This window comes from Sorex fumeus, unplaced genomic scaffold (genome assembly GCF_029834395.1).
Source record: "Sorex fumeus unplaced genomic scaffold, SorFum_2.1 ptg000029l, whole genome shotgun sequence".
Classification (NCBI taxonomy): domain Eukaryota; kingdom Metazoa; phylum Chordata; class Mammalia; order Eulipotyphla; family Soricidae; genus Sorex; species Sorex fumeus.
The window spans coordinates 16,739,556-16,758,473 of record NW_026606086.1 but is presented as its reverse complement, the minus strand read 5'-3'; the positions used below and the strand labels follow the sequence as shown (position 1 = coordinate 16,758,473).

The 18,918-nt window shown below is 65.0% G+C and overlaps 3 protein-coding genes across 4 annotated transcripts in view; 2 read left to right on the top strand and 1 right to left on the bottom strand.

Annotated features, from left to right (window-relative positions):
* Positions 1-12,932, top strand: part of DNAH17 (dynein axonemal heavy chain 17) — a 51,661-nt gene extending 38,729 nt beyond the window's left edge. Inside the window, exons 58-80 of the mRNA XM_056115755.1 lie at positions 174-269; positions 351-568; positions 1,289-1,496; positions 1,567-1,682; positions 2,608-2,800; positions 2,878-3,113; positions 3,474-3,596; positions 4,593-4,797; positions 5,000-5,164; positions 5,242-5,382; positions 5,479-5,649; positions 6,624-6,746; positions 7,031-7,224; positions 7,650-7,798; positions 8,531-8,658; positions 9,527-9,754; positions 10,300-10,491; positions 10,899-11,078; positions 11,190-11,372; positions 11,672-11,854; positions 11,923-12,066; positions 12,149-12,374; positions 12,685-12,932. Coding sequence (XP_055971730.1) covers positions 174-269; positions 351-568; positions 1,289-1,496; positions 1,567-1,682; positions 2,608-2,800; positions 2,878-3,113; positions 3,474-3,596; positions 4,593-4,797; positions 5,000-5,164; positions 5,242-5,382; positions 5,479-5,649; positions 6,624-6,746; positions 7,031-7,224; positions 7,650-7,798; positions 8,531-8,658; positions 9,527-9,754; positions 10,300-10,491; positions 10,899-11,078; positions 11,190-11,372; positions 11,672-11,854; positions 11,923-12,066; positions 12,149-12,374; positions 12,685-12,932 — 4,050 coding nt within the window. The remainder of the gene's footprint in view (positions 1-173; positions 270-350; positions 569-1,288; positions 1,497-1,566; positions 1,683-2,607; positions 2,801-2,877; positions 3,114-3,473; positions 3,597-4,592; positions 4,798-4,999; positions 5,165-5,241; positions 5,383-5,478; positions 5,650-6,623; positions 6,747-7,030; positions 7,225-7,649; positions 7,799-8,530; positions 8,659-9,526; positions 9,755-10,299; positions 10,492-10,898; positions 11,079-11,189; positions 11,373-11,671; positions 11,855-11,922; positions 12,067-12,148; positions 12,375-12,684) is intronic.
* The window catches only part of CYTH1 (cytohesin 1), a 112,915-nt gene that overhangs the window by 70,488 nt on the left and 23,509 nt on the right, over positions 1-18,918 (top strand). The window lies entirely within an intron of this gene.
* PGS1 (phosphatidylglycerophosphate synthase 1) overlaps positions 1-18,918 on the bottom strand; it is a 305,261-nt gene that overhangs the window by 278,050 nt on the left and 8,293 nt on the right. The window contains exons 4-10 of one of the 2 annotated variants that reach the window (XM_056115765.1): positions 18,292-18,370; positions 17,397-17,586; positions 16,903-17,081; positions 15,766-16,287; positions 13,568-13,716; positions 13,280-13,411; positions 12,598-12,919 (exon numbers count right to left, since the gene is read on the bottom strand). In XM_056115765.1, the coding sequence (XP_055971740.1) occupies positions 13,292-13,411; positions 13,568-13,716; positions 15,766-16,287; positions 16,903-17,081; positions 17,397-17,586; positions 18,292-18,370 (1,239 nt within the window). In that variant the 3' untranslated portion in view covers positions 12,598-12,919; positions 13,280-13,291. Of the gene's footprint in view, positions 1-12,597; positions 12,920-13,279; positions 13,412-13,567; positions 13,717-15,765; positions 16,288-16,902; positions 17,082-17,396; positions 17,587-18,291; positions 18,371-18,918 lie in introns of those variants that run through there. The other variant, XM_056115767.1, reaches the window with a different exon arrangement.

Sequence of the window (18,918 nt, the reverse complement as noted above, 5' to 3'; positions counted from 1 at the left end):
GGCTGATCTGCGCAGCCCACCTGCCCTCCTGTCTCAGATGCGCCGGCCTGCCCAGCTGAGCATCAGGGCCGGGGACAAAGGGGGGAGCGCCTGCGGCCAGGCTGGGGGATCTGCAGGTGCGCCCCCTCACTGGGCCCCCACTGCACCTGCATCAGCCTTTCTCTCTGCCCCAGAATGTCGCTGAGAAGCAGAAGGCATGTGAGACGGACCTGGCCAAGGCAGAGCCTGCCCTACTGGCTGCGCAGGAGGCCCTGGACACTCTGAACAAGGTGGACAGCTGCGAGGGGGCACCTGGCTGGCACACGGGGGACGGGACGGGGCCCTCCAGCTCTGACCCCAGCTGTTTGCAGAACAACCTGACGGAGCTGAAGTCCTTCGGGTCCCCGCCCGACGCCGTGGTCAATGTCACGGCCGCTGTCATCATCCTGACAGCACCAGGGGGCAAGATCCCCAAGGACAAGAGCTGGAAAGCAGCCAAGATCATGATGGGCAAAGTGGACGCCTTCCTGGACTCGCTGAAGAAGTTCGACAAGGAGCACATCCCTGAGGCCTGCCTGAAGGCCTTCAAGTGAGTCACCTGCGCCCCGTCCACATACGCACACCCGCACATGCAGGCACATACACACATGCACGCGCACATATGCATACACACACACATGCACACGCATATATGTGCATGCACACATGCACACGCGCACATACACGCACACTCGCGCGTACACACTCAGAGCTGAGCCACGTGGTTACACACACTCAGAGCCACGTGCTCACACACACTTGCATACCCACACATACACACCTGCATACTCGAGCACTTGTGTGCTGCTCCGTGGGGCTCCCTGTGAGCCCCCCAGACCAGTACCCCTATTGGGCTCCCCCAGGCAGGTGAAAAGTCTGCTCAGCCCAGAGCCAGTGTGAGCCTGGGCAGAGCATGCGGAGAAGTGCAATTATTCCGTTTCTATTTTCACTCACCACTGTGGGAAAGAACGCCGCAACACCCCCAACTCGCTGTAACTAAAAAGCCAAACGCAGACTTGGGGAGTACCCGTGGGAGGGGGGGGTCCGGCCGAGTGCCTCAACAGCCAGGGTCCAAGCGGGCCCCATTGCCACCCTCAGGACTCACCATGACAAATGCTGCCTGGTCTCCGGGCAAGCATGTGACACACACACGCACGAATGCACACACATGCACACACCACACACACACACACACACACACACACACACGCCTTGTCCCCACCCCCCGGCCCGGGGATGGCCCGCTCAGGCTGCCCCGTCCCCTCTCCAGGCCCTACCAAGGCAACCCCACGTTCGACCCCGAGTTCATCCGCTCCAAGTCCACAGCGGCAGCGGGGCTGTGCTCCTGGTGCATCAACATCGTGCGCTTCTATGAGGTGTACTGTGACGTGGCCCCCAAGAGGCAGGCCCTGGAGGAGGCCAACGCAGAGCTGGCGGAGGCCCAGGACAAGCTCACACGCATCAAGAACAAGATCGCGGTGAGCACCACAGGGTCGCGACCCCCACACTCGGGACCCGGCCCCGACTCAGACCCCCGCCGCCCCACAGGAGCTCAATGCCAACCTGAACAACCTGACGTCCGCGTTTGAAAAAGCCACAGCGGAGAAGATCAGGTGTCAGCAGGAGGCGGACGCCACCAACCGGGTCATCTCACTAGCCAACAGGTAGCCGGTGCCATTCCCGGCCAGACCCAGGCTCCAACTCCCGGGTCGGGTGCTGCCGGTGGAACCCCTGGTATAACTGCAGGCCCTGAGCCTGTGGCCTGCTCTCCAGGCGGCACTGTGGGGACCCCCAAGCTGGCTACTAGGCCAGGCTAGGGTTTTTTTGTTGTTCTGGTGGTACTCAGGTTACTCCTGCACTCAGGGTTCACTCCTGGTGGTGCTCAGGGAACTGTATGGGATGCTGGGGATTGAACCCAGGTTAGCCTCATGCAAGGCCAGCGCCCGCCCCACTGTGCCCTGTTGGTCCTTTCTGAGTCCTTGAAATGTCCGTGCCCACGTCCCTGGGTACACCCCGGGTACAGCAGCCGTATCTTAGCCACCCACTGCTCTGACTGTCCCCTCCCACTGTGTGGCTTTAAAACTTCCTATTCAGTCTCCAGAGGGGAGACAGGAGAGCCCCTGCAGGCTAGGGGACTTGAGGAGCCCCTCTGAGTCCCCAGGGGCTGGCACCATCAGGACTTGGGGGACCCTGGTGGCAGACCCCCATGAGATTGGCCCCTGCCGCGAGCCTCAGGGTTTGGGCCAAGGCTGCCCAGAGCATTCTTGGGGGTGACTGGCTTGGAAGAATGGTGAGGTGACCACAGTGCCCGGCCCAGTGGCCCGCAGAGGCACGAGCAGCAGCCCGACCTCCCCAGCTTCAGACCTCCCAAGCTTCAGGATGCCCATACGTGCCCAGGGGGACACAGGGGACGGGGGTTCTGCAGAGGAGTGAGGTTGTGCATCTGGGCCATGGCACTGCCCACTTGGGCAGGGTGGGGGCTGAATACACAGGCACCAGAGCAGGCCCGGCCCTGGCGACACCCGGGAGGCAGAGAGGATGCGCGGGTGCCCAGGCCCCTGCTGCACGCTGCTCCCCCACGCCCTGCAGGCTGGTCGGGGGGCTGGCGTCAGAGAACGTGCGCTGGGCCGAGTCAGTGGAGAACTACAAGGGCCAGGGCGTGACGCTGTGCGGGGACGTGCTGCTCATCTCCGCCTTCGTGTCCTACGTGGGCTACTTCACCAAGAAGTACCGCAGCGAGCTCATGGACAAGTTCTGGATCCCGTACATCGAGAAGCTGAAGGTGGGCACGGCCGAAGCCGCACGCCCCCGCCCCCGTGCCAGGCCGGCCCCCCCAGCACTCAATGCGCCCCTCCGCAGGTCCCCATCCCCATCACGGAGGGCCTGGACCCCCTCACCCTGCTCACCGATGACGCCGACGTGGCCTCCTGGAACAACCAGGGCCTCCCCAGCGACCGCATGTCCACGGAGAACGCCACCATCCTCTGCAACACGGAGCGCTGGCCACTCATCGTGGATGCCCAGCTGCAGGGGATCAAATGGATCAAAAACAAATACGGCCAGGACCTGAAGGCCATCCGCCTGGGGCAGAAGAAGTGACTGAAGGGCCCCGGGGGGCAGCTGGGGTGGGCCCCCAGGCGAGTCCAGCCCATGGGCAGGGCTGCTTGACTCTGTGCCGGGCAGGGTCCAGGTGGCCGCATCAGGCTCCCTGCCTCAGTGGTGCTTCACATGGTCATTTGTCACCAGGGCAGTGGCAGGGGATGTCCTGATCTCTTGTCCCTGCGTCTCCGAGGAGGAACAGGGGCAGGACATGACGAGGGCACCTGTCCTCCTCCTCACCCTGGCCTTAGGCTGTGCAGAGCCCCTGGAGCATGACCCCAGGGCATGTCCCCGGGGACCTTCTTGCTCATGTGGCACTGACAGATGTCTGTAAGTGGCCCCTACTGTGTCCACAGCTACCTGGACATCATCGAGGCGGCCATCTCCTCTGGGGACACTTTACTCATCGAGAACATCGGGGAGACAGTGGAGCCTGTGCTGGACCCCCTGCTGGGCAGGAACACGATTAAAAAGGGAAGGTGAGTCACTTTGCGGAGGGGCCGAGAGATCCTGGGCCTGGCCTGGCGTCAGCCCTGAGATCCCGGGACCCGCCCTGGGTCTAGAGCCTGGGAGAGTTGGGGCCCAACTGGAGCATCTCCCGGGACAAAGCTGTGGGTGTCCCTTCTCTTGCGTGTGCATTCAGGTCAGCTGTGAACCCGCTGTTCCTGTTTAAATTACGGTAACGTGCATGAGCTCGTCTGAAGGGCACCAGGGGCTGGAGCTGCCCAGGCTGAGGGGTCCCGGCCTGACCACACAGTGTCCTGTCTCTGCCCGTGGGATCCAAAAGCTAAAACCATTTTTTGTTTGGTGGGGGGGGTACCATACCTGATGGTGCTCAGGGCTGACTCCTGGCTCTGTGCTCAGGGATCACTCCTGGTGGGCTTGGGGAGCCATGTAGGATGCTGGGGATTGAACCCAGGTCCGCTGCATGCCAAGGCAAGTGCCTTGCCAGCTTGACAATCACTCCTGCTCTACCTTCCCGCTTATTTTTAATAAAAAGAAGGGGTCAGAGAAATGGTCCAGAGGTTAGAGCGTGAACCTTGACACAGCTGACTAGGGTTTGATCCCCGCACCCCATACAGTCCTTGGAGCACCAGAGTGATCCCTGAGCACAGAGCCAGGAGTCAGCCCCGAGCCCAGGTGTGGCCCCAAGTGCATCAGTGGGGTTGCTCCAAGCCCCCCGGCACACAGGCCCCACACTGGAGTCCAGGATGGGGGTGACGGAGCATGCTGCTGCTCCCACCATCACGGGTGCCGTCGGGGTATGGACACCCCGGGGCAAAATCAGACAGGGAAACCAGAGTGGGGAGCAGATGACAGTCCCCAGCCTATAAGGACCAGCAGCAGCCAGAAGAGGATCCAGCACATGGCCACAGTCACAGGGAACCCCGGGAACCCCGACGTCTGGGGGCTGGCCCCAGGCTGGGGACAGAGGCCTGTGGTGGAGCCTGTGACTCCTCGCCCCGCCCCGCCAGGTACATCAAGATTGGGGACAAGGAGGTGGAGTACCACCCCAACTTCCGCCTGATCCTGCACACCAAGTACTTCAACCCCCACTACAAGCCGGAGATGCAGGCCCAGTGCACCCTCATCAACTTCCTGGTCACCAGGGACGGGCTCGAGGACCAGCTCCTGGCCGCAGTGGTGGCCAAAGAGCGCCCTGACCTGGAGCAGCTGAAGGTGGGGGCCGCCGGGGGGTGGGGGGCGACCCCGCGGCTTCTCTCTAAAGATGCCTTTCTGGTCCCAGTAGGTGGTCCTGTGCAGGGATGCCGGCCGTGTCCTTGGGTATTCTCCATGAAGTGACTGTCTAGGGAGCAGGGGGGCCCCGGAAGCTGGCTCCAGGGAGCAGCCCTGCGACAGGCACACGTGTCGCCCTCCGCAGGCCAACCTCACCAAGTCTCAGAACGAATTCAAGATCGTGCTCAAGGAGCTGGAGGACTCGCTGCTGGCCCGGCTGTCGGCCGCGTCGGGCAACTTCCTGGGGGACACGGCCCTGGTGGAGAACCTGGAGATCACCAAGCACACGGCCAGGGAGATCGAGGAGAAGGTGGGACGCCCACAGCGGGGGGCAGTGGTCCGCAGGCTCCGGGCAGCCAGGTCACACCCCCCCCCACGTGCTCTCAGGTGCAAGAGGCCAAGATCACTGAGTCCAAAATCAACGAGGCCAGAGAGAACTACCGGCCGGCGGCCGAGCGGGCGTCCCTGCTCTACTTCATCCTCAACGACCTCAACAAGATCAACCCCATCTACCAGTTCTCGCTCAAGGTTCTCCGGCTAGGCAGGGGCGCAGGGCCGTGCCGGGAGGGATCTGGAGCCCCGCCCCCACACACCTCCATGCTCCCCTCTGCCCCCCTGCCCCAGGCCTTCAATGTGGTGTTCGAGAAAGCCATCCAGAGGACCCCGGCCTCGGACGACGTCCGGCAGCGTGTGATAAGCCTGACGGATGAAATCACCTATTCCGTCTACATGTACACGGCACGCGGCCTCTTCGAGCGCGACAAGCTCATCTTCCTGGCGCAGGTGACGTTCCAGGTGAGCCCTGTGCCCGCCCACTGGGGCAGGAATGCAGCGGGAGTCCCTATAGTTGGCACAGGGGACTCTGGGAGGGGAGGGGTCAGAGAGGGTCAGAGAGTCCGCAGGTGTCCTCAGAGTCGCTGGCCCTGACCTGGGAGGGGGTGCTCTGCCATGCAAGCGTGTTTTTTAAAAAATGAACTGGGCGGTCCAGAGACGGGGCCCAGATAGATAGGACGACGGGCAGGGTGTCTGCCGGGTTTGATCTCTGCTACCTCCTAGTGTCCCCTTAACCCTGAGCACAGAGCCAGGAGTCAGCCCTAAGCACCACTGGGCGTGGCCCCAAGACAAACACACTTTAAAAGATCTTGTGGCCGGAGAGCGTAGGGCATGGGGCACGGGCCTTGTCCGAGGCGGACCCGGACCCCGATCCCACCCCTGGCACCACATGGCGCCTGCCAGGGCGTCTGAGTAATCCCCTACCTGGGGTCACCTGACCCAAAACCAATCAGCCAACAAAAAGTGCTCCTGCCCTGGAAGCCTGAGGCCACGCGTGTCCCACGTGTGTCCAGTGTGGTCCCTGCAGCTTTGCTCTACGGGGCCCACAATAGTGTCTATCTCCGACACACAGCCAGGGGCCGGTGAGTCCCCCCAGCACCACAGCCAGGTGTGTGGACCCTCCCAGCCCTGCACCAGCACCCGGAGGAAGGGAGGAGGAGGCCAGTGCAAGCAGCACCCCCTGCTGGCCAGCAGGACCCCAGCGCCAACTTGGCCTCCTGTGGACCTCAGTGCTGGGTCCATGCTGTGGAGGTCGCTCTTCTATGTGAACTTGACTTTTGTGGCCAACAAGCTGGCGTTAGTACAGCGTTTAAGGTCCTTGCCTTGCACACGGCCGGACCATTGATCCTGTGTGATACCTGGCATCAGGAACAGAGTGCTGGAAGGGACAGGAGAAGCTGGCCGGGAGCAGCAACTCAGCCCCTGTCTGTGCATAGGTCTTATCTATGAAGAAGGAGCTAAACCCCCTGGAGCTGGATTTCCTGCTGCGCTTCCCGTTCAAGGCTGGGGTGCAGTCACCCGTGGACTTCCTGCAGAACCAGGGCTGGGGCGGCATCAAGGTTGGTGCCCATGAGCAGTGGGTGCCCCACAAGCCGTGTGGGCGGGACCTTCTGTGTCAGCCCAGGGAGGATCTTCAGACACCCTGGCTGACACCAGCTCAGCTCACAGCTCTGACATCCTATATAGCCCCCACTCCGCCGCCCCCCCCCCCCCGCCCCATAACCCAGGCCCCATCCCGGGAAGGCTCGAAGGTCAGAGGTTCCTCTGCAGCCAGGCACAGGCTCGACTCCAGCAGCCCAGCTCAGGCCCCGGCGCCTGCGATCCCCCTCTCCCCTCCCTGCAGGCCCTCTCAGAGATGGACGAGTTCAAGAACCTGGACAGTGACATTGAAGGGTCCGCCAAGCGGTGGAAGAAGCTGGTGGAGTCGGAGGCACCCGAGAAGGAGATCTTCCCCAAGGAATGGAAGAACAAGACGGCGCTGCAGAAGCTGTGCATGGTGCGCTGCATGCGGCCCGACCGCATGACCTACGCCGTCAGGTGAGTGGGTCTGCCTGCGGGAGTGGTCAGGGTGATGGGCGGGGCTGATGGGGGCGTGGGCAGGGTGGTGGGCGGGGCCTGGCAGGCGTGGTCTAGTAGTGGGGTCTGCTGGGAGTGGTCAGGGTGGTCGTGGGGGCTTGATGGGCGTGGTCTGGGTGGGTGGGGGCTGATGGGCGTGGTCGGGTGGGGTCCAAAGGGCGTGGTCAGGATAGGGCGGGCTGGTGGGCGTGGTGGGTGGGGCATGTTGGGCGGGGGCAGGCGGGTGGGGCAGGGCCTGTGGGCAGGGTTTTGGAGGGGGCGGGGCCTGATGGACCTGGTCAGGCCTAGTGGGCGTGGTGGGCAGGTCAGGCCTTCGTCCTCCAGGCCCTCCAGGGTCGCGAGCTTAGGGGCGTCTGTCACCCTCATACGTCCCTGCTTTTCCCCAGGAACTTCGTGGAAGAGAAGATGGGAAGCAAATTCGTGGAGGGGCGCAGCGTCGAGTTCTCCAAGTCGTTCGAGGAGAGCAGTCCCTCCACCCCCATCTTCTTCATTCTCTCCCCGGGCGTGGACCCCCTCAAGGACGTGGAGGCGCTGGGTGAGTCCTCGCCCTGGGGTGGAGTGGGCACGCGACCCGCAATGCCCCTGCGCACAGGCACCCCACACCCACTCGTCCACCCAGGCCCCGGGGACATGTGTCAGCGTCCACCTGGCAGTGTCCTCAGGCCAGAGGAGGGCGCAGGCCAGTGGTGAGGGTGATTCTGGTACTGGAGCCGGGGCCCCACCCCACCCACCCCAGGCTCCACTAACTGCGCTGACCAGCAGAATAGAGGTGTCCAGGTGAGATGGGGAGGGCCAGGGGCCAGGAAAAGGTCAGGTGGGGTGGTGGGGGCCACTGGGTGCCATGGTCTACTGCCCTTTTGCGAGTTCAGTGGGTTCATGTTTTCTTGGGGGTGAAGTGCCCAGGCCACTCCATGGAGAAACGGCCGTAGAGGTTGGGGTGTCTTGCTGCAGTGAGGAATGTGGGTGCTGGCCAGGCTCTGCGGGAGCCCCGAGTTCCATTCCTTGGTCCTGGACCCCCTGAGGTGTGATCTCCCCCTTCAAAACAACAATCCGGAGTTGAGGTTGGCACAGTGGCACAGCAGACAGGGCATCTTCCTGGCATGCGGCCAACTGGGTTCAATCCCTGTCGTGCCATATGGTCCCCCAAACGCTGCCAGGAGCAACCCTGAGCCTCACTGGGTGTGGCCCAAAAAGTCAAAGTAAAAAAAATAGAATGAAACGTTTAAAACAAATCCGGGTACAGTGCTGAGTCCCTGCTGCTCCACAGGGAAGAAACTGGGCTTCACCATCGACAACGGAAAGCTGCACAACGTGTCTCTGGGCCAGGGCCAGGAGGTGGTGGCAGAGGATGCTCTGGACGTGTCGGCTGAGCAAGGGCACTGGGTGATCCTGCAGGTATGGGGCGCTGCCTCTAGAGGGCGCCCGCTCCCAGGCAGAGGACAGCGGCTCCGGGTGGCACAGAGAATGGGGGGCGGGGGCAAAGGGGGAGAAGGGGGGCTGGGGGGCATCAGGAGCGCTGGGGCCAAAGTCTGGGTCTCTGGCGATGGAGCATGTGGGCTGACGCCAGGGCAGCCCCTGAAAGCAGGTCTTTAGGAAACCAAGGCACTGGGGGCTGGAGAGGCGCTACAGTGGGAGGGCATTTGCCTTGCACGTGGCTGACCTGGGTTCAATCCCAGCACCCCAGGGAGTTCCCGCTCCCCCCCCCCAACACACACACACACACCTCCAGGAGTTATGAACACAGCTAGGAGTAAACCCTGAGCACTGGTGGGTGTGGTCCCCAAACCAGAAAAACAAGAAGCAACAACAAAACCCCAAATCCTAGAGTTGGGGAAATGCTTTGCATGCGGGAACCCTGGTTCCATCCCCCGAGGCCCTGCTGGGGGTGGCCCAGATCCAAAACCAGAGCCTGGTACTGGGGAGTGACTCAGCTGGCAAGCACTTGCCTTGTTTGTGTGGGGCCCTGCTCCCATCTGCAGCGCCAGACTCTGGGTTATAGAAAGGACCCTGGAGCTCCCCTGGGGGACCCCCATGGGGCCCCCCCACCTGGCCCCACCCAGCTGCTGCCTTGGGTTCTTTTGCAGGGGGCAGAGGGCAGGGCTCAGGGTTACCAGGAGGCTGTGGGCCTGAGCTCACTGGGCAGGGTCCCCTCCGGCCCTCCGGGGCCTGGCTGCTTCACAGGAAATAGCTGGTGGGGTGGGCAGTGAGGGGCCGTGTGGGGGCCGCCTGATGTGCCCACCCTCGGCCTCTGCCCTGGCTGCAGAATATCCACCTGGTGGCGCGCTGGCTGAGCACCCTGGACAAGAAGGTGGAGCGCTACAGCACGGGCAGCCACGAGGACTACCGCGTGTTCATCAGTGCTGAGCCCGCCCCCAGCCCCGACTCGCACATCATCCCCCAGGGCATCCTGGAGAATGCCATCAAGATCACCAACGAGCCGCCCACGGGCATGCACGCCAACCTGCACAAGGCGCTGGACCTCTTCACGCAGGTGGGCCGGCACGGAGCCCACCACCTGGTCCCTTCGGCATCTGGGGCAGAGCTGCAGGGCAGGGGGCTCAGGTCTCTTCCCCAGGCCCAGGCGGCCCCTCCCTGGCCCCCCTCTCCCCTCTGGGCTCACAGCTTCATGGCCGCCCTTCCCCAGGGCCCCCAGTCTGCACTCGGAAGGTGACTAGTTGGGAGGTCCAGAGCATGGCCGGGAGTAGCCAGAGTACCGCTGGGGGACCAAAACCGCCTCCAGAAAATAGCCCCTACACAGGGAACTGAGCGTATTTATTCACAGTTACTTGGGGGGACTCTCTGTGCAGTGCTCAGGCTCCCCAAGAGCCCCCAGCAGTACTTTGCAGTGCAGGCGACACACCTGGTGGCGGGGTGCTGGACTCCAGGGCCACACACGGGGCCCCGCATATCTAGGCCTAGTACCTGAGCGTCCCTATGGTGGAAAGGTCTTCCTGTGGCCTGGGCAGGAGGGCGGGGAGGCGGGGCTCCCGGGAGGACGGGGCGAGCCTCCAGCCCCTGACCCCTGCCGCCCGGCAGGACACCCTGGAGATGTGCACGAAGGAAATCGAGTTCAAGTGCATCCTCTTTGCGCTGTGCTACTTCCACGCCGTGGTGGCCGAGAGGCGCAAGTTCGGGGCCCAGGGCTGGAACCGGTCGTACCCCTTCAACAACGGGGACCTCACCATCTCTATCAACGTGCTCTACAACTACCTGGAGGCCAACCCTAAGGTGGGTGAAGGTCATCCTTGGGGTTGGCATCACCAGACGACGGGCGCAGGAAGCCTTGGCCAAACTCAGGGTCTGGAGCAGAGCTGGGGCTCTGGGACACTCCTTGGAACTGTCACCCACACACACCCTCCAGCCCAGCACTCACAAGTGACACTAGGGCCCGCAGAGGCCACGGGTAGCCAGTGTGGCCCAGGAAGTGTCCAGCCCCCACAGGCCAGGGCAGGGGACCGCCACTGCCCTGCTGTGGTAGCAGTCCCCATGGCAGGGTGGGGCGCCAGCCTGGCCCCCAAGTAGCCCCCCAGGTTCTGAGTCTAGAGGGGTCACCAGGCACCGCGTGTGACCAAGACAGACCGGGGAGCAGTGGGAGGTCACAGGCGCTGGTCCCGACCGCCGGCCACCACACGCAGGTGCCCTGGGACGACCTTCGCTACCTGTTCGGAGAGATCATGTACGGGGGCCACATCACAGACGACTGGGACCGCCGGCTGTGCAGGACGTACCTGCTGGAGTTCGTGCGGCCTGAGATGCTGGAGGGCGAGGTCATGCTGGCCCCCAGCTTCCAGATCCCCCCGAACCTGGACTACAAGGTGAGCACGGCTCTGGCGGCAGGGGGAGGGCCAGGCCTCCAGCCGGTCCTCCTGGGAGTGTCGCCTGCAGAGACCCAGGCCCCAGCCCGCCCACCTCACCCTCTGCCGCAGGGGTACCACGAGTACATTGATGAGAACCTGCCCCCCGAGAGCCCCTATCTCTACGGCCTGCATCCCAACGCAGAGATCGGCTTCCTGACGGTCACCTCGGACAAACTGTTCCGCACGGTGCTGGAGATGCAGCCCAAGGAGAGCGACTCGGCCGGGGGCACGGGGGTGTCCCGGGAAGAAAAGGCAGGTCCCCCGCGCCTGGCCCCGCCGTCATGCCAGTGGTGCTCACTAATCGGCAGGTGGAACTGGGTCCCCCGACAACACGGAACCTTTAATTCTGAACAGCGCAGGCGTCTCCTGGAGGGCATACTCGGGTGGGGCAGTGCGCGCTGGGCAGGGGTGAGGTTTTGCCTTCAGGGGCCCAGCACCACCGTCCCCATGCCCCCGGGCAGTGACCCCACGTGCAGGGCCAGGCAGGCGAAGTTGGGGCTGCCCAGGACAGAGCTCGCTTGGGGGGCCGGAATGACGGGTACCGCCCCCAGGTGAAGGCCGTGCTGGACGAGATCCTGGACAAAATCCCGGAGCTGTTTAACATGGCCGAGATCATGGCCAAGGCGGCTGAGAAGACGCCCTACGTGGTGGTGGCCTTCCAGGAGTGTGAGCGGATGAACATCCTCACCAGCGAGCTGCGGCGCTCGCTCCGGGAGCTCAACCTGGGGCTCAAGGTGAGTGGGTGGGGCAGAGGCGTGGCCACAGGGGAGCCCCGCAGCTGAGCCCCACCAGTGTCTCTCAGGGGGAGCTGACCATCACCACCGACATGGAAGACCTGTCCACGGCTCTGTTCTACGACACGGTGCCCGCCACGTGGATGGCCCGGGCGTACCCATCCATGATGGGCCTGGCTGCCTGGTACTCAGATCTCCTGCTGCGTGTGCGGGTGAGGCCCGGGCGCCCTGCTGTGCGGGAGGAACACGCCCCCAGACCCTCCCCGGCCTCGGCTCAGCCTGGCTCTCCCACAGGAGCTGGAGGCCTGGACCACAGACTTTGCACTGCCCACGGCGGTGTGGCTGGCGGGCTTCTTCAACCCGCAGTCCTTCCTCACGGCCATCATGCAGTCCATGGCTCGCAAGAACGAGTGGCCACTGGATAAGATGTGCCTGTCTGTGGAGGTGACCAAGAAGAACCGGGAGGACATGACGGCGCCGCCCCGGGAGGGCTCCTACATCTACGGGCTCTTTATGGAAGGTGCGTGCTGCCGCCGCAACGCCCCCACCAACACACACAAACACACATGCAGCGGTCAGTCTCCAGGTTTATTTGGAATCACAGGCAGGAAGCAGCAGCACGGGGAAGGGGCTGCGGGTGCCAACGGGCCATGCTGAGTAGGGGCCGCCCGTGCCCCTCGAGAGCGGCCCCCTCCCGCCAGGAGCCGAGACACACGTGCTGAGGGGCCCAGCCATCCGTCTGTCCCAGGCGCCGTTTCCGTGTGTCCAGCCTGGGCCGTCACTGCCCGTGCCCAGAGCGCGCCCTGACGCTGCACGTGCTGTGCCCGCAGGGGCCCGCTGGGACATCCAGAGCGGCGTCCTCGCCGAGGCACGGCTGAAGGAGCTGACGCCGGCCATGCCCGTCATCTTCGTGAGGGCCGTCCCTGTGGACCGCATGGACACCAAGAACATCTACGAGTGCCCCGTGTACAAGACGCGGCTCCGCGGCCCCACCTACGTCTGGACCTTTAACCTCAAGACCAAGGAGAAGGCGGCCAAGTGGATCCTGGCGGGAGTGGCGCTGCTCTTGCAGGTGTAGAGCCGCCCGCGAGGGGGAGGGGTGGGGTGGGCATTAAAGTCGAGTTTCCTCGCTGGCCTGTCTGACTCAAACGCCTGAATCCTGGCCTCCCCGACACGAGGCAGACTGCGCGAGTTGCCCTCTGGGGTGGGGGTGGGGGGTGAGAGGGGGACGCCAGCAGAGGGTCTGGTGTCCGAAGCACCTGTCAAATCCTCGCTCCTGGAGCCTGCAGCAACGCCACGAGGGGGCGCGGTGGCCTCTGGCTGGTCCCAGAACCAACCCTCCACCGCACCCCCACCCAGTGGGAGCCCAGCAGCAGAAAGCTGCGCCCCTCAGTCCCCTGCCCCGGCCCAGCCGGGCGGCCTCACCTGTGTGCAGCCTCAGAAGAAGTTCTTGATCAGCGGCGTCACCATCTTCACCCACAGCTTCACCCGCCGGCTGGGCTGCTCGAAGGTGGCGGCAGACACCAGCCCTGACCTCAGGTACAGCCGTTCCTGCTCCTGCAGACACGGAGACGGAGACGGGCTGGCTGAGGGGCAGGCGGCCCTCTGGCCTCACTCAGCCCCGCCACAGGCCTGTGTCATGGGATCCTGAGCCCGGGCGCCGAGTGCCTGTCCCATCATCCCAAACCCGGTCACTCGGCGGGGGCGGCCCACCTGGTGCAGCTGCTGCTGCAGCGCCGGGCTCTCCGTGACGATGGCGATCTGGGCCTCCAGGTCCCGGTGAACCGACCTGTACCCAAAATTAGGAGAGCCGATCAGGGTGAGGCACGGCAGGCTGCTGCCCGGCACATACAGCCAGAGGCCTGCAGGGAAAGGAGACGGACACGAGTGAGCCTGCGCCGGGCGCCCCTCCTCAGCGGGACACCCACAGCCCCCCACCCCTGCCCACAAGGGGCACAAGAGAGGCAGGCAGGCAGCTGGGGCCGGCCCAGCCACACTTCTGCTCCAACCCTGCTCTGGACGAGCGCTGGTTGTTGGCCAGGCAGGGGTGGGGGTCCTGTGCAGATATACAGGAGCTGCTAGCTCACTGGACCCCACCCCTGCATGAAGCACTGCCCTTTGGGGCTCTCGGAGCTCTGTGGGGACGGGATGGGGACAGCTGGCACAGCACCAGGAGCCACCATCCCTGATGCCATGCAGGCCCCGCCCAGCCACCAGGGCGCCTGCTACACCTGCATGTCGCCCCGGGGCAGCTCCTGCCGCCAGCCACACATGGGCCCCTCACAGGCCCGGGCCTGACCTTCCCCTCCCACGGCCGGAGCACTTGTTCCGGGCTCAGAGCACCCCGGCCACCTGCGCTGACGGCCCCGGGCCCAAGCACAGGCCAGGCATGCACAAACCAGCTGCACCTCCCGGCCCTCGTGAATCCCCCGGGAAGAAGCACCCCGGGAACCAGGGGCAGTGCCACAGCTGAGCCGTGTGCCAGCCGGGGACTGAGCACAAGCACCCACAGCTAGCACTTGCCTCACGTGACTAACCGGGGCTCGACCCCCAGAACTGCAGGGGGCCCTGAGCATACTGAGTGCCAGTGCCATGGGCCCCTCAGGAAAGGCAGGGCAGCCGTCAAATAAACACTATGTGAGGGTCCGAGGCGGAGAAGCCAGTGTGGGGACCTGGTACACAGGCAACTGGCCGCGGCCCCCTCACCCAGACCCAGGCCCCGGGACACCAGCCAGTGGGGGAAGCGCCGGGGCATTCTGCCAAACCACAGAGGAAACACAGAACCACGCCGGAGTCTCGGGCCCAGGGCGGCTGCGATGGTTCCCCGGCCTTCCTGCTGAGCCCGTCGTGCCGGCTGACCACGCCGTGCTTCCCGGCACAGGCCATCTCTCCCTGCGCTGCCGAGGCTTCCGTGGGCAGGCGGGCTGGGAGCCCTCCGAGGCCAGGGCAGGTCTGGGCAGGACCCCGCCCCCGCGGCCAAGGGCTCCAGAGGAGGTGCCCAGCGGGCCCAGGCCTGTCCTGCACAAGCCATCGTGGGGGGCCCGGGGGTGAGTGAGCCCCCAGAGGGGGCTGGCAGAAGCCCCCACCAGCCAGGCACGAAGCGAGCAGAAGGGGCCCTCCGACAGGGCCAGTGCTCTGACCTTGCTCCCCGTGCAGCCTTGCCTGCAAGCACCCTGGGATTCCCCGGCCTGGGAGCAGGAACCACCCGGCAGGGTGAGGCCTCCGGGAAAAGGTGGAAGTTTCGGTGCCTGGGCGAAGCTGGGCTTCGGGGAAACTGCCCAGGAGCGGCATGGATGGGGCACCCCAGCCCCACCTGTACCTCCGACCTCACCTCTGGAGGAACCCAAAGCTGTTGGGACTCCCGAAGCTGTTGGAGCCTCAGGGGCTGGCAGTTGGCCAGGTCAAGGTTCCAAAGGCCTATCCAGCCCAGTGAGGGAACGTCGGCCACTGGAGAGCAGGCGGCCCTGCCTGGCTCTGACGGTCTGTGTGGGGCCAGATGGCAGAGGCCAGGCGTGAGGAAGAGTGCGGCCCACACGCGGGAGGGCACCAAAGGGCACGGCCCAGAGTCAGACCCACGTGCACCTAGGGCTGGGCCCCTACCTGCTCCCGGAGAGGGAGGTGGTCCTGGAAAACAAGCGATCTGACCCAAACCCTGAGGGCCTCCCATGCCCACTTTCTCCAGACCCCCCCAGGATCCAGTGCAAAGGCCCAACACTTGTTGGGGTCCTGACACAGAGCCCCCAACTCAGAAAAGACTATGGTGGCAACTGTCCTGGTGAGCAGGGCAAGTCCTGAGAAGTAGCCACCACGGGCAGGCACACAGCAACATCCGAGAACACGGCACAGGCACACGGCACAGGCACATAGTGCGGGTACTGATACAGCAGGCGTGCAGCCCACGTGCCATATACCTTTGGCGTGGAAGGTCCAGCCCGGGCGCCAGTACTCCTGCAGCTGCACACGCTCCTGCTGGCCCAGGCTGCAGACGGCGCGGTAGAACTGCCGCTCAATGTACACGTAGGCCGCGGGGATGGCGCCCGCCACGCCCTTGGCCCCAAAGAAGCCGTTCACCTCGGGGGAGGCCAGCAGGATGCGGTAGTCGGCCCGCGCGCCCAGCACCAGGTCCATGTAGGCCTGGGTGAGGTTGAAGTAGCCAGTGGTGAGGTAGACCCGGGCCCCACGCTCGGCCTCAGTCAGCAGGCTGGCGGTGACCAGCTCGTCCATCTGGATGGCAAAGGGCTTCATCTGGATGAGCGGGTAGATCCAAGTGTCCGGGGCGGGGTTCCGGTCGCCCGCTGCCGCAGCGTCCTCCCGGGCCATGCGCGCGTCTCCGTGAAAGGTCTGTGCATGCAGCCGCTGCTGGCGGACGCGGGCCTGGTCGATCACGTCCATCACGCGGTCGTGGGCCGCTTTGCAGTACGCAGTCTGGTCACCTGGGGGGCATCAGGGTGAATGCGCGGGCCCACAGAGGGGACACATGCCTCCAGCCGGACATGCCTCCCGTGGTCCTCAACACCGCCCGGAGAGGCCTGGCCCAGTGCCCACGCCCAGGTCCTATCTTGTGCCACCCAGCAAGTCCTGCAGCGGACTGGGACGGGCATGGCAGAGCCACGCGCCCAGGCCTAGAGCCAGTCCCCGGCACCACAGAAAACAACACAACACAAAATAAGGGGCGAGCAAGGCCATGGGGAGGGCGTCAGCCTTGCACGAGGTAGACCTGGCTCATCCCTGGCGCCCATATGGTCCCGAGCTCACCAGGAGTGTGCAGTCGGGACTCAGCCCAGAGCACCACCGGGTGTGGCCCAGAATCAAACAAGAGCAAGTACAAGCGCAGGGCTGGGCAGTCGGCAGCGGTGGTGCTGGGTGCCAACTGCAACGCTGCCACATTGCACCTACCCGCGTGCGGAAGCCCCAGGCAGCACTGCGGCAGACCCCAGGGCCAGCACAGGAGAAGCCCCCTAACGCCCAGGGCAGCCGATGGCCAACAGGACCAGACTCTGCCCCCTGGGGTCGCTCCTCCCCACACGCGGGGATGCGGCGGGACCCACCTTCGTACGGGTGCACCATCCCGTCCACCATCTGCACCGTGTCGTCCCCCTGCAGCTGGAAGGACACGTCCCCCACGGCGTCCACCAGTTCCGAGAAGAAGTCAGCCAGCTCCGGGCAGTCGCGTAGGAAGACGTAGCGGTCCTGGCGGTTGGTGAAGTAGGAGTCGCTCAGGTTGGCTCTGGGGAGCAAAGGGTAGCACTCAGGGCCAGGCTGGGCAGGGCTGGGCAGGGCCGGATGGCAGGACACTGCCCGCCCACACAGCCTCTGTGAGACCCGGCTCCAGGCTAGGCAGGAGGGGCGCAGAGGCAGAGCACTGGGAATTGGCCGGGGGGGGGGGGGGGGGGGGGGGGGGGGGGGAGCGGGGCAGGGGGGCCCGCAGCGCCCTTGTGGGTCGCGTGGAGCACTGCCTTGTGCACCCAGGCCCCCAGGGACCACTAGGAGGCCCCACACATGGCCTCCCCCCTCGGGCCAGTCCCCCTGCACCCGGCCTTACCCGCTGAGGACCAGGCTGCTGTCGAACACGTAGACCTTGATGTGCTGCAGCCCGATGGTCTCGTTGAAGCGCTCGGGGAGCAGCAGCCGCAGCAGCCCGCGCAGGTGGGGCGTGTGGAACAGCGACACGCGCACGCGCTCGGGGAAGCGCTGCAGGAGCGGCAGCAGCATCGTGCGCGAGTTCCTTCTCCCTGCGGGCGAGCCGGGCGGTCAGGGCGGAGGGGGACAGGCCCGCTCTCAACACCCTCCATCCACGCCCTCTGGACAGGCCTGTACCCAGGCAGGGCTGGCCGAGGGGATGAACGCCTGCTGACTTTAACACCCCCTCCACCCCCCAGCCAGTGCCCTGCCCTCCGCACCTGCTCCCTACCCCACCCTAGCACCCCAGAAGAGAGTGGGAGCCTAGGAGGGGCGTGTTCCAGGAAGGGGAGGGGCTTATGGGAGACAGGGTCAGGAAGGGGCGGGGCCTAGGAGTGCAGGCCCTTTGGGGGCAGGCCCTATGGGGGCAGGCCCAGGAGGGGCAGGACCTATGAGGGGAGAGAACAGGAGGGGTGGAGACTAAGAGAGGCGGGGCTGGCACATGACAATTCGGGCGCTGTCCACACGGGGAGCAGGGCAGGAGCTTTGGGGGGGCGGTCCCAGCTCCATGAGCTCCCAGCACGCCCCACTGCAGCACGCTGACTTCAGCAGCAGAGATTCTGCTTGGGCAAGACACAGCTGGGGGCACAGCACACACCTGGTGGGCGAGTGGGGGCCCCAGCCAGACCCCCCCTCCTCCGCCACCCTGGGGGCCTCGGGGCCCTGAGCACACAGGCCAGGGCCGGAAGATGACACTCGGGGGTTTTCTCCAGCCCAGCACGGAAGCAAAGGAGCTGGCTCCGAGGGCAGGGACCCACCTCTGGAGCCACGCGTGAAGTCCAGCAGGATGGAGACCTTGAGGTCGGCGTCCTGGAGCGCCCTCTCCAGGCAGTCCACCTACGGGAGGCACCCGGGGGGGGGGGGGGGGGGGGCAACGAGGCCCATGGTCAGTCACCCACGAGACCCAAGCCCTCTGCGCGAAAGCACGCTGCTGGTGCACACATGGGAAGCCCCAGCCCAGGCTTCCGGGACAGTCCCAGGAGACCCGGCCTCTGGGGCCAAGCTCTACGGCCCCCGGAGGGAGCAGAGACGCAGCCCCCTCCCCAGGCACGTCCTCCCACGCAGTGAGACTAGGGGCCTGCACACACTCTACAACCCAGACGCTGCCGCCCATCCCTGGGGCCACATAGGGTAGAGCAGCAGTCCCAGTGGAACCAGACCACACACAGGCCTGACCCAACACCGCGCCTGCACACTGAGGGTCACAAACCCTCTTAATGAGCCACTGGCCACACGGCCTCCGCTCCACCCAGTCCTTAGCTGCAGTGACCACCCAGCTGGACAGGGCTAGCGCTGAAGCAGCACCAGGGGCTTGGAAGTCTGCACTTCATCTGCTCCCAGGGGCCGCAGACCATCCTGAGTTCTCAAGAGAAACGCCAAACCCA